At 48.7% G+C, this 19,760-nt stretch overlaps 1 protein-coding gene across 3 annotated transcripts in view; it reads left to right on the forward strand.

Annotated features, from left to right (window-relative positions):
• Tshz3 (teashirt zinc finger homeobox 3) overlaps nucleotides 1-18,833 on the forward strand; it is a 70,917-nt gene extending 52,084 nt beyond the window's left edge. For all 3 annotated transcript variants that reach the window (XM_071604260.1, XM_071604261.1, XM_027941435.2), the window contains exon 3: nucleotides 14,027-18,833. In XM_071604260.1, coding sequence (XP_071460361.1) covers nucleotides 14,027-17,238 — 3,212 coding nt within the window. In that variant the 3' untranslated portion in view covers nucleotides 17,239-18,833. The remainder of the gene's footprint in view (nucleotides 1-14,026) is intronic.
• Nucleotides 18,834-19,760: the final 927 nt, after the last annotated feature.

Here is a 19,760-nt window from a genome sequence, read left to right on the forward strand (position 1 = left end):
TGTAGCTTTAGTAGATGGTGCCACACAGATTTTCAAAATGCTAGTAAGAGTTTGTACTGCTTCAGCCATGCCGTTCCAGTTGTTTCCTGTCTCCACTAAAACTGGTATTGCTGTTTTATTCTTATCAATTGCTATAATATGGTATTAGTTTTTTTTAAATTTTTATGACTTTATTTGTTCATCTATTTATTTATTTGTTTATACATTTATTTATTTATTTAATGTGGTACTGAGAATCGAACCCAGTGTCTCACACATTCTAGGCAAGCCCTCTACCACTGTACCATAATCCCAGCCCTGGTATTATTTTCTTTATCCACTCTATATTCTAAGAAATGTTAAATATTCTAAGGGGTTTTATGGCCCATGTATGAACATATCTGTAGTTTAGATTTCTAACTGAGTCCCATATATCAGTATTTCCAATTTTCATATATTCTTCTGAATTATCCTCTAAGAATAGTTTATGGCTAGTAATGCATGATCCAGCTGGTGCCAAAGATACTTATATTGTTTTGGTAGGTTTCTTCTCTCCACCCCCACCCCCGCCGCCCCCGCACCCATGGAAGGTGAGGAATGGAGGGTTCCTGAATCTAATATAAGAAACACAAACTCAGACTAAACAAGTCAATACTAATTTGTATTATAAAGAAAATATATAATGCCAGCTAGGATTTGGTGAAACCTGCAGGCATATATATGTCAGTCAATTATAAACAGTTCAAACCTTTGAATCATCACCTTTGTTCCTTCAAACAGGTTAGGAAGATTTCATCACTATCCATTCAAATGGTGATTACATGTATGTGAGTGCTGGCTGGGTGCTCAGTGAGTGGTGACTGAGTAGTGGGTCATTACTTAGTGCTAAATACTACATGATTGCTGGGTGTTTTGTGAATGCTTGATAAGTTCTAGGTTAGTGCTAGATACTGGGTCAGGGCTTGGGGACTAAATGCTGATTAGTACTGACTGAGTGCTCAGACATTGCCATGTGAGTATTGGCTAAGTGCTCAGTGAGGTCTGGGTCTGGACTTGCATGCTAGGTGAGTACTGGGTAAGGTCTGGCTAAGTGCTAAGTACAGAGCAAGGACTAACTTAGTACTGTGTCAGGGATGGGTGAGTGCTAGGCCAGGGCTGACTGAGTACTGGGTAAAGTCTGGCTGAGTGCTGTGTCAGTGCTAGGTCAGGTCTGAGTGCTAGGCCAAGACTAGCTGAGTCCTGGCTCAGTGCTGGCAGTGCTATAGGCTATAGGAAAATGGCTTCACCGTAGTCACCTCTATGCTGGTGCTCCACGCAGACAGGGCAGGACTTAGCTTCTCTAGGGTCTCTGAGCATTTCCTCTTCAGGTCTTTCTTCAGGTTACAGGAGAGGGACCTTTGTGGGTTCTCCTGAGTTACACTTGCAGCCATGGCTCTCTCTGAGTGAAATGGAGTGAGACCCCAAGAAGAGATGCTCAGGAGGTCAGAGGACACTCCCGGCTCCTTTACCCAGCATTTAGACCTGTCAAGGAAGCTGGTGGAAACTTCCACTTGAGGTGACCCTTGGAATGCGGTGGTTCTTAGACTAAGCACCCCAGCCAGACGACGTGAATTCAGCCAGAAGTTACTGAGGGTAGCTGGTATGGCAGGCCACGGGAAGGCTGCAGGAGTGAGGATTGCCTGTAATGGGCAGGGGAGACAATTTGTGCACATGGTTAATAATTCTAAAAATTGCAAAAGATTAATGGCAAAAACAAGACAGAAATAAATAATGCCAATAATAATATTTTTCTTGAATTTAGAGCTTAGAGAGGATTTTCCATTCCTGTACCAGCCCTGATATTAAAGAAGTCACTATGAGAGAAAGGACTTCCTGGGGGCAGAGGAATGAGCAGGACAGTGGAGGAGAGGGAGGGGGATATGAAAAGATGAGCATTGTGTCTAATGTGGAGGAAACAGGATAAATCAAAGCCAAGAACTAGGAGCATTATCAGGAACACATGTATGTGTGGAGGCAGGAAGTGGAAGATAAAAAGTGGAAGGGAACATGGGGCTTGATTATTTTGGATTTTGAAAGTCAAACTGAGACATTTGTGCTAAGACATGATCCTCTTATTTCTTTGTGCTCTGTGTAACCAAGGTCATTCAACTACATTAAAGTAAAACCTATGACTCTGACCCATTTATTTTGATAACTTCTTATTTCTAATTTTAAAGCATCCAGAATATGTAATTTTGTCTAATACATGATGAATGGATGGATGGATGGATGGATAGGGGGGTGAATGGATGGCTTGGTGGCTAGATGAATCAATGAGTAGGTGGGTAGATGGATGAATGGATGGATACACACATGTGTAGATGGATAGATAGGTAAATGGGTTGGGTGAATCAATTGCTTCCTTTTTCATATAAATCTTCATTCCTCTTTCATGTAAGCCATCCATCCACCTTCTTTCTGAATATAGCTGTTAAGGCATGATGGAGACAAGCCACTCCCAGTGGGAACTTGAGTTATATAGCCACTTGGAAGAGGCTGCCCACAAACTGCCTCAACTCATTGTCCGGTACTCAACTGAGGCTTCCCTGGGTTTTGAGATCTCTGAGTGTGCAGGCCAGCAAGAGTTCCTCTTGGTCTCATTCACTGCCTTATTGGAGACCATGAGCTACTTCATGACGATCACTCTGTCATGCTCCAGAGCTAAAGATGTATAAGCACAGAGCCATTAGAAAAACTGGCCACTGCTCATGTGTGCAGTTTTAAAAAGCCAAGCCCATCCTCTCCTCCTGATAATTTACCCAACTCCTGTTCTTCCAAGGAGAAAATTCTTTGGATGAAGTTGGATTCACTATGTGTTAGGATTTACCCTATGCCTTTTATAGAATAAAAAAGAAAAAGGATATAGGGAAGGAGATAGAGCCTGGATTCTTCACTCAAGACGGGAAAGAGAACTTGGAAATCCATTGAGCTCAGAAAGAGGAATAGGGATATGGCACTCACGGCAAGCTTTACTCTGTCACTGCGCTTGCCAGAACTTATCCTGACTCCAGGAACCTTGCTTCACCTGATGGACCATCACTGGCTACAGGCTAACTGACAGGTGGCAACCCAGACCCTCCCCCACTGCCAGCCTACCTGCATCATGACGCTGCCTTGTCCATTCCACAGTGGATTGGGGTGACTTCAACAGTGACACCCTCCTGTGGGACACAGGACATGAGTTCAGAACTGGCTGTGGTGGACTTCCACTGTTGATCAGGTGCCCAGTTGGTTGGTATGTGCTTGAAGCCAAGGACAGAGGCGATTCAGATGGTCCCAGAGCTGAGTATTTATTTCCTATGTATTATTTGAAGAACTGTCCAAGGCAGTTGCTTTTGTGCTGTGTGTTCTGGGTTATTTTTCTTTGCACTGGTTGGTGCCTGAACTGCCCTATCCAGAGCATTTTGAGGAGAGTCACTTTAGGAATGGGGAAGCTGCCTTTCCTCTCTGATTATGGTGAGCCTCCCACCTTTCAGGCCTCTTTTCCTGAGCTGCTCTGGTGAGTGGCTTCTGAGATGGCAGAACAGGACTCTCACAGCAACAGGAATCCAAAGGAAACAGCATGAGGCAGTGTCTTCCTTAAGCCAGTGGTGGGAGCCCCAGGCATGGCTTCTGAGGCGCCCGGCCTCCTGTTTTCTGTCACACCTGGAGGAACAGGACTTGTTCTGGATGCTGAGGGTCTGGAACAGGCTGGGGCTTCCAACAACTGCGAGGTGTCCTTTGTCAGTCCCCTGACACGCAGCAGCAGCAGCAGCAGCCCAGCACGGCCTGAACAACCACTGGCCACCCTGGCTCTGCCAAAGAGTAATGTGGCCTTCTTCACACTGACTTCATTCACCAATCAGCTAATGCCATGCTTTTCTTGGCATGAAGGCATCGCAGCTTTATTAACACAGTGATACCCAACTGAACAAGCATTCATCTCGCACATTACATCAAATTAACGTGTACAAAATTAATATTCCTGACCTTGCTAGTGGGAAGAACAATCAATCTAGAGGAGGTTGTCATCCTAACGCGGCCAGCCTTCTGGAGAAGTCCTGACCATTATAGCTTCAGCCACATGTCCTTCCCTGCAGAGCCAACCAGGCCCTTCCCCAGCAGCCCTTCTGGTCTGGCTTCAGACCTTCAGATATTTTTCCTGGGAGGCCCATGCTGAGCAGGACTGCTTGGAAGGTCACTAGAACCACCCCAGAAGGCCATTCCCTCTTTGTCCCCTAGAGGTTGTGACCTCCATCATCCGAGACAGTTGGGGAGATATCTTTATGTGACTCCAGGTGGCCAGGTGGATGGATGGAGACCTGTGTTTGGGGCTGCACTGACCTGCTGGGCACCAGGCATAAACTCGCCTTCTCTAGAACCTTGTTATTTTTTTCTTTCTGGTGCCTATGTAATAGCCAGGCAGAGGTACAGCATATCATCTGATCCCCCTGGTGGGGGTGTGTTTAGTTAGGTCCATCTCCACTTCTCAGCCACTGCTTCAGCCACCACCTCAGTCCTGGCACAAAAAGGGAATCCCACCCTAGCACTGCTGCTTTGAGCCCTCTCTCTCTGAGCAGCCCTGAGGGTGTCACTCTGTCTTGGTTTTTCTTCTTCCTGGGGCCCTTGAAGAACTGCCCAGAGTGTGCAAATGTGTTCAGTCAGTGCTGACCCAGCTCCGAGCCCCATCTCATGACCCCCTCACACCTCCAGGGCTTCTGGCCAGGTCTGAGCAGTGGGTGGCTGCCTCTGAGCTTCCATACTATGGGACCTCAGGACATCTAGGGAGAACTCTCGGCCCCAATTCAGGTTGCAACAGACACAGCAGAGGCACCAAATGGCCTCCCCGTAAAGGATCACAGTGAGATGTGCAGCATGCTTCTGCAGCCACACCCTATGTAAAAATGACCTGGAGGAGGGTGTAGCGGGCATTTATCAGCAGAACTTCTGTGTCCAATGGATCAGTTTCTCTGGATTTTTCCAGGTGTGTTTAGAGAAAGGTGAGATTTAGGTGAAATTTTCAGGGATCTTTGAACTCTTTCTCCCACACAGAGAGCAAGGTGACTCAGGGCACAAGCTAACCTGACATGGGGGCTGGGCTCAGCCAAAGAAAGTGGCCTGGCTGGAGGCTGGGGCTGCAGGGACACAGGCAGCCACTGGGTCTGGGTGTCTGAGTTGGCCTCTCTAGCAAGCACCTGGCTCTGACCCCAGACCTGGGGAAACTCTTGGGTCAGCTCCAAGCAGTAGAGCTGTGGGTGGAGCCGGGCTTGGTCCAAGTCCTTGTTTGCTTCCTTCCTAGAAGTCCTGTGGACAGGGCTGGGGCCTGTGGGGCAGCACGTGTCAGGAACATCTCAAGGCCACAAAAAGAAGGAAGCCCGGGTACAAACCCCAATGGGGAGGCTTCCCCCCAGCAAGGCCTTCCCTGTGAGGCAGTGAGATCAGCATGGAGCATCTGGGAGATGCCCACTCAAGGCCTTTCAAGGGGCCGGGGGCAGTCCCCGGACTCTGCCTTCTGGATGCGGGGTAGTGGCCCGGCCCCTACACTGTTATACAAGCCCCTGTGCTGTTGGTGCACCTCTATTGGCAAAGTCCCTCCAACTTGGAAGTTGTTCAGGAATACTGGGAGGTAGGTGTGGTCGATACGCCACCCTCCCTCTTTCCAGGTCATGGGAGAAGAAACAGAAGCTCACATACCTGATCCCAGTCATCACTACCACGTGCCCAGTTAGGGACATAGCAGAAATGAAGAGCCAGGGCTTTACTGTCCATGACCTTGCATAGTTTCACAGAAGAAAATGCAGTGCAGAAATGCCAGCAGCAGTGGCAGGTCCTCTGCAGAGTTCAGGCTGCTGCTCTCATAGATGACTGTCCGTGGTGGTGGGCCACTGTTGCTTCCCATCTGCTCCTGCTCTAATTTTGGGGGGATCTCCTGTGTTGTGGGCCCAGGTGCCAGGGGTGCAGGCAGGGCATCAGAAGTGGTCAAGACTCCACCTGAGGATCTTGACATTTGTTCTTGTTCAGACACACTCTACAACAGTGCAGGGGACTTGGGACCTTAGGTGTTGACTTTGAATCTGATTCATGATACAGGAGGAATAGATCTGGCCAGGAGGGGAGATCAGGAGAAGGGTCTGCAGAGATTGCTGTGCATGAGCCCTGGAGACCCGGGTCAGGACCCAATCTGTCCAATTTGGGGCATATCCCTGGCATCTTCTGGACAGTTCCATTTCTCCCACGTGATCAGGCATGGTTGAGGGCTTGACAGGAACTCCTGGAGGTTTGCTGAGGCCAGCACGGGTTCCCCTGGCCCTGCAGGATTCCAGAATGTCCTCTTGGCTCAGGACAGCCCCAGATCATCTCTGAGGCAGAACAGGATTGTCTCCAAACTGCTTCCTGCTCACTCTGTCCCCCAGGCTTGGATGAGTAGTTAACTTCCCCATTGACCATCCCCTCTGCTGGTTAAATTTTTCTTTAAAAAGAAGAAAAACCACAGTGTCATTTAACAATCTGAGTACGTGAGAGGTAGAGAAAAGGCCTGAAGTCTCCAGTCTTGGAAGTGACCCACAGTGGCTCTCCTGAGACCTCGTCCCTGGCCACTTTTGGTGGTTGCCCCCATGGCCGCATCTCCACCAGTTTCCGAGCCCCAGGCCCTCTCCAGTTACAGTCCTTTCCACTTACATGATTTCTTTCATTCCTGTCTGTCAAATGTTTTCTTTCTCTCTCTGCCCACCTTCTACCCTACCATTCCTAAAGGACCCTTCTCCCTTCTTCTTTCCTTTCCTTTTCTCTTTGTCCTCTCTCTGCTGCTGTCCCTCCGCCCTCTCCTGGTCCTTCTCAATCTGCTGGACAGTGAGGGGCACCTAAGCCCTCAAGCCCCCTTTAACTCCTGGTTTTCCCCCTTCCCTCCCTCTGGCCCCTGCCTCTCCTTCCACTGCAGCTAGCGCCCCCTTGTGGCAGGGAGCATGGCCACACTTTACTAGGAGAGCACCTTCCTGGGCCATCTTTACTAAGCAGACAGGGGAAGGTACAGCTGTGGGGAGCTGAGAAACCTTCCCAGGAGTTTTGAGCACTTGAAAATGGTGGGTTTTAACTTCAGAACCTCCATTTTAGTCCAGAAAATGCTAATACCCACAGGGCAATTCACTTTGAAGTTGCTTCTGGGAGCAGAGCACAGCCATACCTTCATTTCCTTTCATCCCACCCCTAGTGCTCCCTTTCCTGCCACCATGCCTGCCCACCTGCAGCCCCCATGGCCTGAGAGCACAGAGCCTTACCACCTCTTCACCTTTGGGAGAGGTTCGTCACACTGTGATGGAGGTGGGCCCCACTTGAATGAATTCCATTATGCCCTAGCTTACTCTCTTATATTTATATGAAACATTAATTTTTTTTTTACCTAGTGGTTAAGTTTAGTTAATGATGATAATAAATATTAACGAGGGAGCTACTGCCTCCCGACCTTCTGATTGACATGGTGGGTTCTTCACGCCTTAGACACGTCCATCATCCACAGATAGTGGTGAGCTGTGGGCTCTCCTGGAGGGGCAGGTGTGGCCATCACTGGGGGGTCCTCAAAGGCTCTGCCCTTCAGCCCACTCAGTATCAGCACAGTGCCCACTCCCATGCCCCTGCTGTGTGGGCCCCTCACATTCAGACCCAGGACATGGGCCTTGGGGTAGAACAGGGTCCTGTGTAACTCATCAGAACACCACTCTCCATGTCTGCAGAGTGGAGATGATTTTCTCTACCTCTTAGGGCCATTCAGAAGATCAGATGCAACAGAGATGGAGAGGGTCCATGCCCAGATGCACATATTAGGCCGGATCATTGTTCTTTCTCATCACTCGACCTTCCCGAGGTGTTGGCAACTTTGCAGGGAGCTCTTAGAGGTTTGAGCTCTTAGAGGTTTTATTGCTCAGGAGCCTTTACCTAAAAGTCCCCTTTGGTTCTGCTCAGCCAAGTTCTCTAATTCATCCAGCAGTCTGAAAAGCCGTTTGTGCACTCAGCTCTTGAGATGGACTGCTGTCCTGCATGTGCTTCTCCTTGGCAGGGTGGGGGTGTGGTGGTGTAGGTAGGGAAGCAGCTGCAGCAGTTTGGCTTCCAACTCAGAGAAAGACTTTATCATCAAAGGACGACTTTGGAGACAACTGAGACACAGGTCTCTCCATCTGCCCCTCACTTGCAGTTCTCTGCCTGCTCCTCTGTGTTTCTTTGCAGCTTTAGAGTGGTTTGAATGAGAGCCCCCTCCCTTCACAATCCAGCTGCGTCCTCCACTGGAGCTGCAAGCAAAGGTTTCAGTCTTATTTGTGAAAGAGAAAAGGGGCATGATATGACATGTATTCTTTTTTAATTTTATATATTTATTTATTTATTTTTGGTACTGGACATTGAACCCAGAGATGCTTAACCACTAGCCACATCCCCAGTCCTTTTTATTTTTTATTTTGAGACAGGGTCTCACTAAGTTGCTGTGGCTGGCCTCAAACTTGCAATCCTCCTGCCTCAGCCTCCCGAGTCACTAGGATTACAGACAAGTGCCACCGTGTCTGACAAGAATGCATTCTTGAACATGGGGTTTTGGGTGTGGAGACAGCTCAGGGTGACTCCAAATGCAAGGAGACCACCAGCTTGGGTGCTTTCGGCCTTCTTCCTCAGCAGTGGGTTCTGCATCCTTCTATCTTAAGGGTCCTTCCTCACGAAGTAGCACTTTTGAAAATGCCAGTCACACTTAGAGAACAGGCCCAGGAAGGACTTTCATTATACCCCAATACATTCTGTGTTCTGGGACTGGCTGGGGTTTGGATCCATCTGAGATGTCTAGGCAGCTACTTAGGAGATTGAAGAAGTCATTCCTTCATTTTATGCATCTATGTCAAGTGGTCATTATGGTTTAGAAGTGGCTTGAGTGTATCCCCCAAGGGTTCCTATGTTGGAGCTTGACCCTCGGTGTGAGATGTAAGAGACCTTGAACCTCTAAAAGGTGAAGCTAATGGGAAATCCTTAGGGTACTGCCCTTGGAAGGAATTGAGGTAGTTTTTGCAGGACCCTGAGTTTGTTCTAGGGAGTTGTTATAAGAGCAAGCCTGACCCCTGAATTGCTCTCTGGTTTCCTGTTCTGAGATGTGGTCTTTTACTCCCACGTGTGTGCTTCTGCCATCTGCCGTGGGGTCCTTGCCAGAGCCAGTGGCTTGCTGTTTGGATTTTCAGCTTCCAAAACTGTGAGTTAAATAAACCTCTTTTCTTTATAAAGTTGGCCTGCCCCAGGTATTTTGTTAAGTAACAGCAAATGGACTAATCCAGCCAGACAATGTGTTCGTGGCAGATATCTGGGACGTGGAGTGTGGGTTGTAGGGGGCTGATCTGACCACACAGAGCTGACAGTTTGTTAGAACATCTGGAACATCTGGCTATAGATCAGTGATTTCAGTTGGCATGTTTAATAACATGAAGAGGAAGGGTGCTAATGGTCTTGGTACAGAAGCCTGAGTCAGAGAAGCCCTCTTCCCCAGAAGTGGCCTTTCACCTGTGGTCTGGGGAGGGACACGTTCCCTCATTTTCCACTTCTCTGCATCTGCCTCTGGGTTTCCAGCAGAGGAGACAGAATGGAAAGTAAGGAGAGAGAGTTCTTGGCACATTCTAGAAGCTGAGAGGAGCTGAGGAGGAAGCAGGTCTAAATGGTGGAGGACTTAGGGGCTGCTTTGAGGAATTTGGAGTTTCTTCCAAGATCAGTGGCAGGTCACTGAGGGTGTTCTGTGAGGGAGTGACAGGACCAGCCAGCTGCTTTATGACAATCCCAGTGGCTTTTGTTTGGGGACTCTAGATGGAAGAGGCTGGGGAGGAGTCAGGCAGTTGGTTGAGGAGGGTTTGAGAGAGCCTGGTGGCTGGTCCAGGCCTGGAGTGGGGCAGAGAGAGGGGCAGATTCTGTTACAAAGGTTGTTGACAACACCTCTCTGCGGGGGAGTGACCTGCAAGTAACCTCTTTTCAAATGAGCCAGCCAGTGTTTGTTGCTTCCCTACTATGTGCAAGACAGAAGATCCAAGCTCCTTGTCCTTAGAGGATTCAGGCAGGAATACACAGAAAGTTAAATAGCAGCAGGGGACTGAGCTGACTGCAGGGCCACAGAGGAGCTTCCCAGGTCTGCACAGGTCCTTGTCAGGTGCAGGTGATGGTGCCTGCCACTGGAGCACTGGAGACCCGCCTGGTGGGTGGAGCCAGGTTCTCACCAGCCCCCCCCCACCCCTTGGTGATTTCTCACTGTCCACACAGACAGGAGGTGCAGACACCCTGTCTCCTATCCCTCATTACCTGATTCAGGGGATTAGCACTCAGAGTTCAGAAATCTCCCCTTTGTCCAGCAGGGTCTTTGCAAGTTAAGTAGGATTCAGAGAAGAAAAGACCAAGGGGTGACCTGTGGCTGTGTTTGGGAGGAGCTGGTGTTTGGGGACAGTGAACCACAAAGTGAGCTTGCTCTTCAGTTCCTCACCCTTTTCTCCACAAAGCCATCCAGTGATGGCCGAGCAGAGGAGGGAGGACTCTATCACTCCAGGGCCCAGTGCTGTTCAGATAGGGAAATGGAGGCCCAGAGAAAGAGAACGACGGGTGGCCCAGAGGATGGCAACCATCCTGTCCCCTGCGGGTACTCAGGAAGTAGTTGTGGTTCAAACGAGTGTTTTCCCGTCTCTCTGGGCCCTTTTGCACTTTTCTTGCAACTTTTTAAAGTTCGGTAATCAAGAGCAGGTCTGATATTCTCCAAGGAGTGAAGTTGTTGCAACCCTCGTGGAAGGATTGGTCCTTGGCCCTCTGTCTTCATGTGGAGGGGAGAACCCGTGGAATCTGTCTAACCCTGGGCTCTGAAGAGAACACAGCCTCTTCAACAGGTAGTGAGGTTCCCATCCTGGCCGTGTGCCCGCGCCCTTGTAAGGACCCTCAGAAACCATGACAAGGCCGTGGCTGGGGTGCAGGGTGAGGCCAGGTCTCCCCAGGATCCAGGCCTTCTTGGCACTGGAGCCTTTTAATTTCCCTCAGAGTTGGATTTTATTCCCACCAGGGAGGTTGGCCTTACTTTTCTTTCAATATTAATTTCCTTCTCAGCCATCAGACTGATGACATTCTGATACTGCTGTGCAATTTTCAAAGCTTATAGGAGGATGTTGGGGGCCAGCCTGGGGCAGGAGCTGGTCACATCAATGGTGGCACACACGGAGGGGTGCACCACACAGCCTGTGGCCACGCAGAGCTGGGTTGATGCTTCACAGCAGGGGTAGAGGTCAGCTGGGATGGGCGTCCAGTCATGGGGAGCCATGCTGCTCCTGAGTGGGAGACACCTCTCAGCTGGTAGCCTTGATGCCGTGGTGGGCTCTTGGGTGTCCACTATTGACTTGACCTTCCTCTGGCTAGCTGCTGTCCTCCTGGAAAGGCTGCTGGGGATATTTCTCTTCCAGACTTAATTCTGCAGAAACTATAAAACAGGAGCCAAATGCCCAAGTTGTGGCACTTGAGCTTTATACTGTGACTCTGGGAATGTGTCCAGGATAGAAGGGCTTTGGTGTCTATTCCTGTCTACACAGGGCTGGGTTTCCCTGGGTCTCCATGGCAAGGACACAGGCCATGTGGTTTCCTCCTCCTCTCCCAGACTGCTTACTCACAATAGAGCCCCTTCCTCAATAGGAGCATCACGCATAAGACCACCTGGTGCTTCTCTACAGATTGGGGGCTGCATCTAGCTGCGTCCAGCCCACCCTGTTACAACTGTCCTCAGTGAGGATTCTAAGAGAAGGTACAAACCTGCCTGGATGCCCTGACCTGCGTCATGCTGTGTCCCTCAGTTAGGGTGACCATTTGCCCAGGACTGAGTGGATTTCCAGGATGCAGGACTTGCAGTGCTAAAACCAGGACAGGTCCAAGCCAATTAGGGCACTCGGTCTCTCTACCCTGGCTGCCCTCCCTCCAGGCCTGCCATCTGTTGGAGTTCATGAGTCCAGATTTCTAGAAGGTGCTGCAAGTTGAGGAAGGCTACGGGGAAGATTGAGATGTCTTCTTTTATTTTTCTTTGCCTGTTCTGTTTCCAGTACACATGTACACATTCTTCACTGTGGCCGGCAGATGAGCCTGCCTTGGCCTGCGCTCTATTTCCCTATGCATTTTGGCTCTGGCCCTAGGAAAAGAGCTTTAGCTGTTTTAAGTTGTCATCTCTAAGTGCTTGGCTTCAGACTTAATGTTCACCCCAGCACTTCACAGCTCAGCTGACCAGAGCAGGGAGCTTTCTTCTGATGATTTCTAAGGGACATCCCACAGCCCAGGCCCAAGAGTGGTGCATTGTAGATTGTGTGTGAGCAAATGTGTCCCTATCTCCACAGCTGATGTGTGTATCTGGGACAGGATTCCAACCCAAGATCACATCACATCATTGTTAAGATGTTGCTGTTGTGTTTCAGCTTAGAAATCTTGGTGCCCAAAGAGGGGACGGAGGGACAAAAGCATCACAACTGAGCAGAAAGGAACAGTCAGGGAGAATATCTGTTTGACTACTAGGGAATCAATTCACTGTTTGGGGGATTTTGTTTCATTTATTTATTTTTTCTGATGTAGACTGCACCTGGGGCAAATCTTTAAATCTTACAGATTCTACCAACAAAGCTTCTCTTCCTTTTCTAAGAACTTTTATTATATTTTTAATCAGCCTTGAAGTTAGCAACGAAGTATTCCAAATACCCTGCACCCTTGCTCACTGGCCTTTTGAAGCAAACAGGTACTTAGCAGTTGACAGGAAAAAGTCACTTTCTGCTCCTTCTCTTTTGCTTGAAATTATTACACAGGGCTGTCCACACCTGGGAGCTCTCAAGACCACCAGGTGTGGGTAGTACACAGGACGAGGCAATCTTCATTCGAGAGAAACCCGAGTCACTGAATGCAAGGAGAAAAAATTAAAATCTACTCCGTCCATCATTAACACAAATGTTGTCAGGGTCCTGCGTCTCTGGATGTGCATCTTCTAGAACCCACAGCTGCTGGGCCCTGCCCTCCACCTGCTTGGGAGTGCGTGCTGGATTTACATCCCTGGTTACATTGCCTCCAGAAAGACAGGATCCCTGTTGGATGCCCATGAAGCTTATGCTGAGTAAATATTGACAAAGTAGTCTAAAGAGCAAACACTTTGACATTTGTAAGGTCCACTGGAAGGTCTTGTATATATTTATACAGCAGGAATGAGCACCGCATACCAATTTTCCTGAACTTGTTCTGACATAATTCTGCATGGATAGTGTGTGTGTCCGGGTAGCTGAGAGGGGCTGAATATCCATGTGGGAAGCGGGGCCAGGGCTGGGTGGTAGCAGATCCCTGTCATCCCTCCCAACCACAGCCAACCAGCACCCATCCCAGAGAGGCAACTCACCCTGAGCTTTGAGGAGACCTGCTTTTCCAGAAGGAAGGAAAAAAAAAGCTATAAAACCTTGTTTTTAATTTATTGCAATTGATGTACTTTCTTTTTACTTCGTAAAAATTTTATTGATGTTTTTGTACTTTATATTTATTAAAGATTGAGCCTCAAAAATGTAATGAGTAAAAAATGGTTGCTTAATTTAAATTGTGAATCTGTCTGTTAAGAAATGCATTAGGGGTAGGAGAAGCATAAGACATATTAATTGACAGACAGGAACTGCTGTCTCTGAGGTTGATACAAGTAATTTATTACTTTAGAAATGAATGCCACCTCCAGAATGTGCTTCATTAATTTCAAATTTAGTTTTAATTTCAAGCTGTTGCCCCTTGAGAAGAATAAGGTGGCAAATTATGTTTGAAGAGCAGATTTTTTTTTTTTTTTTTTGCTCCGAAGAAACACCACATTTTAACTATTTAGTTTTACAAATAATTGTGCCCATCTAGTTTTTGCTGCTTTCTCCTGAGAACCAAGAACATAGTCTAGGTCTGATCAACACGTACTAATGCTTTTTTCCCTCTCTCTCTCCTTCTTCTTCCCTTTCTTCTTTCAATCCTGCCTGTCCCTCGCTCCCACCTGTTATCCTGGCAGCCTATGTTTCCGATGAGTTAAAGGCAGCTGCCCTGGTAGACGAAGATATAGACCCCGAAGAGCACACGGCAGATGGAGAACCCTCGGCCAAGTACATGTGCCCCGAGAAGGAGCTCCCCAAGACCTGCCCCAGCTACCAGAACTCCCCGGCGGCTGAGTTTTCCAGTCACGAAATGGACAGCGAGTCACACATCAGTGAGACCAGTGACCGCATGGCTGACTTTGAAAGTGGCTCCATCAAGAATGAAGAGGAGACCAAGGAAGTCACGGTCCCTCTGGAGGACACGACCGTGTCGGATAGCCTGGAGCAGATGAAGGCCGTGTACAACAACTTCCTCTCTAACTCCTACTGGTCCAACCTCAACCTCAACCTGCACCAGCCCTCCTCGGAGAAGAACAACGGCAGCGGCAGCAGCAGCAGCAGCAGCAGTAGCAGCAGCAGCTGCGGCAGCGGGAGCTTCGACTGGCACCAGAGCGCCATGGCCAAGACCCTGCAGCAGGTGTCCCAGAGCCGCATGCTGCCGGAGCCCAGCCTCTTCAGCACGGTGCAGCTGTACCGGCAGAGCAGCAAGCTCTATGGCTCCATCTTCACGGGGGCCAGCAAGTTCCGCTGCAAAGACTGCAGCGCGGCCTACGACACCCTGGTGGAGCTGACGGTGCACATGAACGAGACGGGGCACTACCGCGACGACAACCACGAGACCGACAACAACAACCCCAAGCGCTGGTCCAAGCCCCGCAAACGCTCCTTGCTGGAGATGGAAGGGAAGGAGGACGCCCAGAAGGTGTTGAAGTGCATGTACTGTGGCCACTCCTTTGAGTCCCTCCAGGACCTGAGTGTCCATATGATCAAAACAAAACACTACCAAAAAGTGCCTCTGAAGGAACCCGTCACTCCCGTGGCAGCCAAAATCATTCCGGCTGCCCGCAAGAAAGCTTCGCTGGAGCTGGAGCTCCCCAGCTCCCCGGATTCCACAGGTGGAACCCCCAAAGCTACCATGTCGGACACCAATGATGCGCTTCAGAAGAACTCCAACCCTTACATCACGCCAAATAACCGGTACGGCCACCAGAACGGGGCCAGCTACGCGTGGCACTTCGAGGCCCGCAAGTCCCAGATCCTGAAGTGCATGGAGTGTGGCAGCTCCCATGACACGCTGCAGGAGCTCACGGCCCACATGATGGTTACCGGCCACTTCATCAAGGTCACTAACTCGGCCATGAAGAAGGGGAAGCCCATCATGGAGACGCCCGTCACGCCCACCATCACGACCCTGCTGGATGAGAAGGTACAGTCTGTGCCCCTGGCGGCCACCACTTTCACGTCCCCCTCCAACACACCTGCGAGCGTCTCCCCGAAATTGAACGTGGAGGTCAAGAAGGAAATGGACAAGGACAAGACAGTCACTGATGAGAAACCCAAGGAGAAGGAGAAGCCCAGCGAGGAGGAGGAAAAGTATGACATCTCCTCCAAGTACCATTATTTGACTGAAAATGACTTAGAAGAGAGCCCCAAAGGGGGACTAGATATCCTCAAATCCCTGGAAAACACGGTGACGTCCGCAATCAACAAAGCCCAGAACGGCACTCCCAGCTGGGGGGGCTACCCCAGCATCCACGCCGCCTACCAGCTCCCCAACATGATGAAGTTGTCTCTGGGCTCATCGGGGAAAAGCACACCCCTGAAGCCCATGTTCGGCAACAGCGAGATGGTGTCTCCCACCAAAACCCAGACCCTGGTCTCTCCGCCGTGCAGCCAGACCTCCCCGATGCCCAAGACAAACTTCCATGCCATGGAGGAGCTGGTGAAGAAAGTCACCGAGAAAGTTGCCAAAGTTGAGGAGAAGATGAAGGAGCCCGAGGGCAAGCTCTCTCCGCCCAAGCGGGCCACCCCGTCCCCGTGCAGCAGTGAGCTCAGCGAGCCCGTCAAGATGGAGGCTTCCAGCGATGGGGGCTTCAAAAGCCAGGAGAACAGCCCCAGTCCCCCGCGGGATGGGTGCAAGGAGGGCAGCCCCGCGGCGGAGCCCGTGGAGAACGGCAAGGAGCTGGTGAAGCCCCTGAGCAGCAGCCTGAGCGGCAGCACGGCCATCATCACCGACCACCCACCCGAGCAACCCTTTGTCAACCCCCTGAGCGCCTTGCAGTCGGTCATGAACATCCACCTGGGCAAGGCTGCCAAGCCCTCTCTGCCTGCGCTGGACCCCATGAGCATGCTTTTCAAGATGAGCAACAGCCTGGCCGAGAAGGCGGCCGTGGCCACCCCACCGCCCCTACAGGCCAAGAAGGCAGACCACCTCGACCGCTATTTCTACCACGTCAACAACGACCAGCCCATAGACTTGACAAAAGGGAAGAGTGACAAAGGCTGCTCTTTGGGTTCAGTGCTTTTGTCCCCCACGTCCACATCCCCGGCAACCTCCTCATCCACGGTGACAACGGCAAAGACATCTGCCGTCGTATCATTCATGTCAAACTCGCCGCTACGCGAGAATGCCTTGTCAGATATATCCGATATGCTGAAGAACTTGACAGAGAGCCACACGTCAAAATCGTCCACTCCTTCCAGCATCTCCGAGAAGTCTGACATTGACGGGGCCACTCTGGAGGAGGCCGAGGAGTCGACGCCTGCGCAGAAGAGGAAGGGCCGCCAGTCAAACTGGAACCCCCAGCACCTGCTGATCCTCCAGGCCCAGTTTGCCGCCAGCCTCCGGCAGACCTCCGAGGGGAAGTACATCATGTCAGACCTGAGCCCCCAGGAGCGCATGCACATCTCGAGATTCACGGGGCTCTCCATGACCACCATCAGCCACTGGCTGGCCAATGTGAAATACCAGCTTCGGAGGACAGGTGGAACAAAGTTCCTCAAAAACTTGGACACTGGCCACCCCGTGTTCTTTTGTAATGACTGTGCGTCACAAATCAGGACTCCTTCCACATACATCAGCCACCTAGAGTCACATCTGGGCTTCCGGCTACGGGACTTATCCAAACTGTCCACTGAACAGATTAACAATCAAATAGCACAAACCAAGTCGCCATCAGAAAAATTGGTGACGTCCTCCCCGGAGGAGGACCTGGGGACCTCCTATCAGTGCAAACTTTGCAATCGGACCTTTGCGAGCAAGCATGCCGTTAAGCTTCACCTTAGCAAAACACACGGGAAATCGCCAGAAGACCACCTTCTGTATGTTTCTGAGTTGGAGAAGCAGTAGCGTTTGCTTCTGATGGAAATGACTGCAGTTTGCTTTGAGGGAAACTGTTGAAGGCACCTTAAGGCCCCTCTGTCTTGTTCTTGGCACATGTTCTTATGTTAACTGCAGAGAATCACTCTGGGCTGGACTGTTTTGTATAACTGTACAGTGTTTAATAGAGGTGCATAATCAGCTGTTGTTACTGGTAAAATATGAAGGTTAAAACGCAGTGGTAAGTGTTTGGAACTTTGTGTAAATGGGATTTAGTTGTGAGCATCCCCCCGATGCTTCAAGCTGCATGCATTAACAGACAGTTTAATTAAGCATTTATAACGAAATCAGGCACACTTTTTCCGTGAGACTCGAGTGTGCTGGTATTTCTCACCCTTTCATCTTTAGCCCTCTGAGTACTTTGAAGCACTTTTGCATTAATTTGATTAAAAAATAAAATAAAATAATAATAATGTATGAAGCTCTGTTTTTTAAACTCCTTACCAGCTTAGTTATAATTAATAATATGAACCTCCATTTATGCAGGTCTGCAGGGGTATAACACGCCTTGAAATTTAAAAGAATATTATTTTCACATTGAAACATAGATGTATATATTGTATAGATTTCAGACTCTTATGAAAAATGTGATTGTGGGTAAATGACCTTTTTTCTTGCATTTATAGCAACAGTGTTTTATGTACCTGCTATGCTCTGGGCATAAGCCGTGCCTATGTATAGTGTATATTTCTTTTTCCTTTTTCTTTTTTAAGGTCTATGGGTTTTGTTTTTTACATGCAAACATTGTAAATTATACAGAAGATACCACAGATAGCATTTATAAAGTATACAGAAACATTATCTGAAAGCAAAGTATGATTGTTTGTTTTGCTACCCAGTACATCTATATTGATAGAGGTTCATGTTTAAATTATACATATTTATTAGCATCATATTATCATTTGTTTTGAGCAGTCTGAATAAACGAGGCCAGGAAATCCATCCCTGGCAGGCATCATACTATTTTGCACATGATTTTTAAAGGTATTTATTAGAAAGCAAAGAACGCTCAAAATAAACTCAGTGCTCAAAGGGTTAAGTCTATTTGAAAAGGAAAAAAAAAAGAACAAAAAAAAAAAAGAGAACTTGTACTGTATTTCCTAAACATTGATAAAGCCTTTAAAATGTTTGTACTGTAATACTTTGCTTAAGTCATGAGGCATTCTGTGATACAACCTCTTTCACTTATTTATAAGCCTTCTTGGTTGCTATTTCATATTGTAGGATACCTTTTTATTTCAATTGGTAACTTTCTGTTTTGTTCTTCCTAATTATTCTCCCAAGATCCCACACTGCAGCTTTATCTTTAGGCTTATGAAAGGTAACCCGTGGTTACCGGCTCTCCAAGTGATTCTGTTCTTCTCCATTTTTGGCAGTTAATTTGCAGAAGTAACTGACAGCTGACACCATATGAGAACCTATGTATAAAATATTGGCATGTAAACAGCACAGACACCGGAACACACTCTGTGCCCTGTTTTGTTGTTGACAATGAAACACCATTATGTGACTCTTCATATAACCCTTTTTTCTACGGCAGCATTAAAATTGTCTTTTTGCTATAATTTTGTGTTGCGTTCACAATTATGTCTGAAATGTGCTACGACTAACGAGCACATTAAAATTAAATTGTATGCGATCTGTTTATGACTGAGTTGGTCGCTGTGTCTGCCAGGTGCTGGCAGAGTCGGAGGCTGCACGTAAATCAAGGGAGTTTTAGTGAACTTTGGTGTTTGGAGAGCAGGGAGCACTCGGTGGTGGCTTGGATAGAAATTTTCCCCAAGAATAAAAATCTGAAAGAAAGGAGACATGCAGGTGAGGTCAGAGTCCCTGTGGGAAAGTGATGGTATACAGCATTGAGTGTCAGAACTTCCAGTCACCCCAGACCAACCCCCGTGGTCTGTCTCCCTTCTAGATGCAGAGAAGTCGGGCCCCCCGAGCTGTGTAAGAAGCTGAAGGAGAAGGATCTTTGGAAGATTCTGTGCAGGGTGGTTCCTTCGTGTTGATCTAGGGTTTTCTAACAGCAAAAAGCAGAGCAGAGCTGGGCATTCGGATTTGGGGGTCCCTGGCTTGCTCTCCTGTGCTAAAGCATGCAGAGATAACAAGGCGGGGGAAGGGCACGGGAGGAGACTGAACCCATCTAAGGGAGGAGGGGGGGAAAGCATTTATATGATAATCACAAGCTTTTATTGGCCCTGGCAAATCATGCCAACAAAACGCTGGGAACATCATGTAAAATTGTAAAATACCTTTATTACTATATTCAAACTACTCCTGCAGTTACGCAGCATCGTAGCTCCTAACCTAGAATTATACAAATGAGAGATGTGTTACATCCATGTAATACATAAAACACCTCAACTTTAAGGAAAAAATACTCTTTTATTAAAAATTTAAATTAAGCCCTTTCAGAGATGTTCGGCAACACGCCCACGGCTTTTCGGCTGGTCCCCACCCCTTTTTGTCAAGATGAGTCCAAATATTCCGTCTAC

This window comes from Marmota flaviventris, chromosome 18, assembly GCF_047511675.1.
Source record: "Marmota flaviventris isolate mMarFla1 chromosome 18, mMarFla1.hap1, whole genome shotgun sequence".
Taxonomy (NCBI): domain Eukaryota; kingdom Metazoa; phylum Chordata; class Mammalia; order Rodentia; family Sciuridae; genus Marmota; species Marmota flaviventris.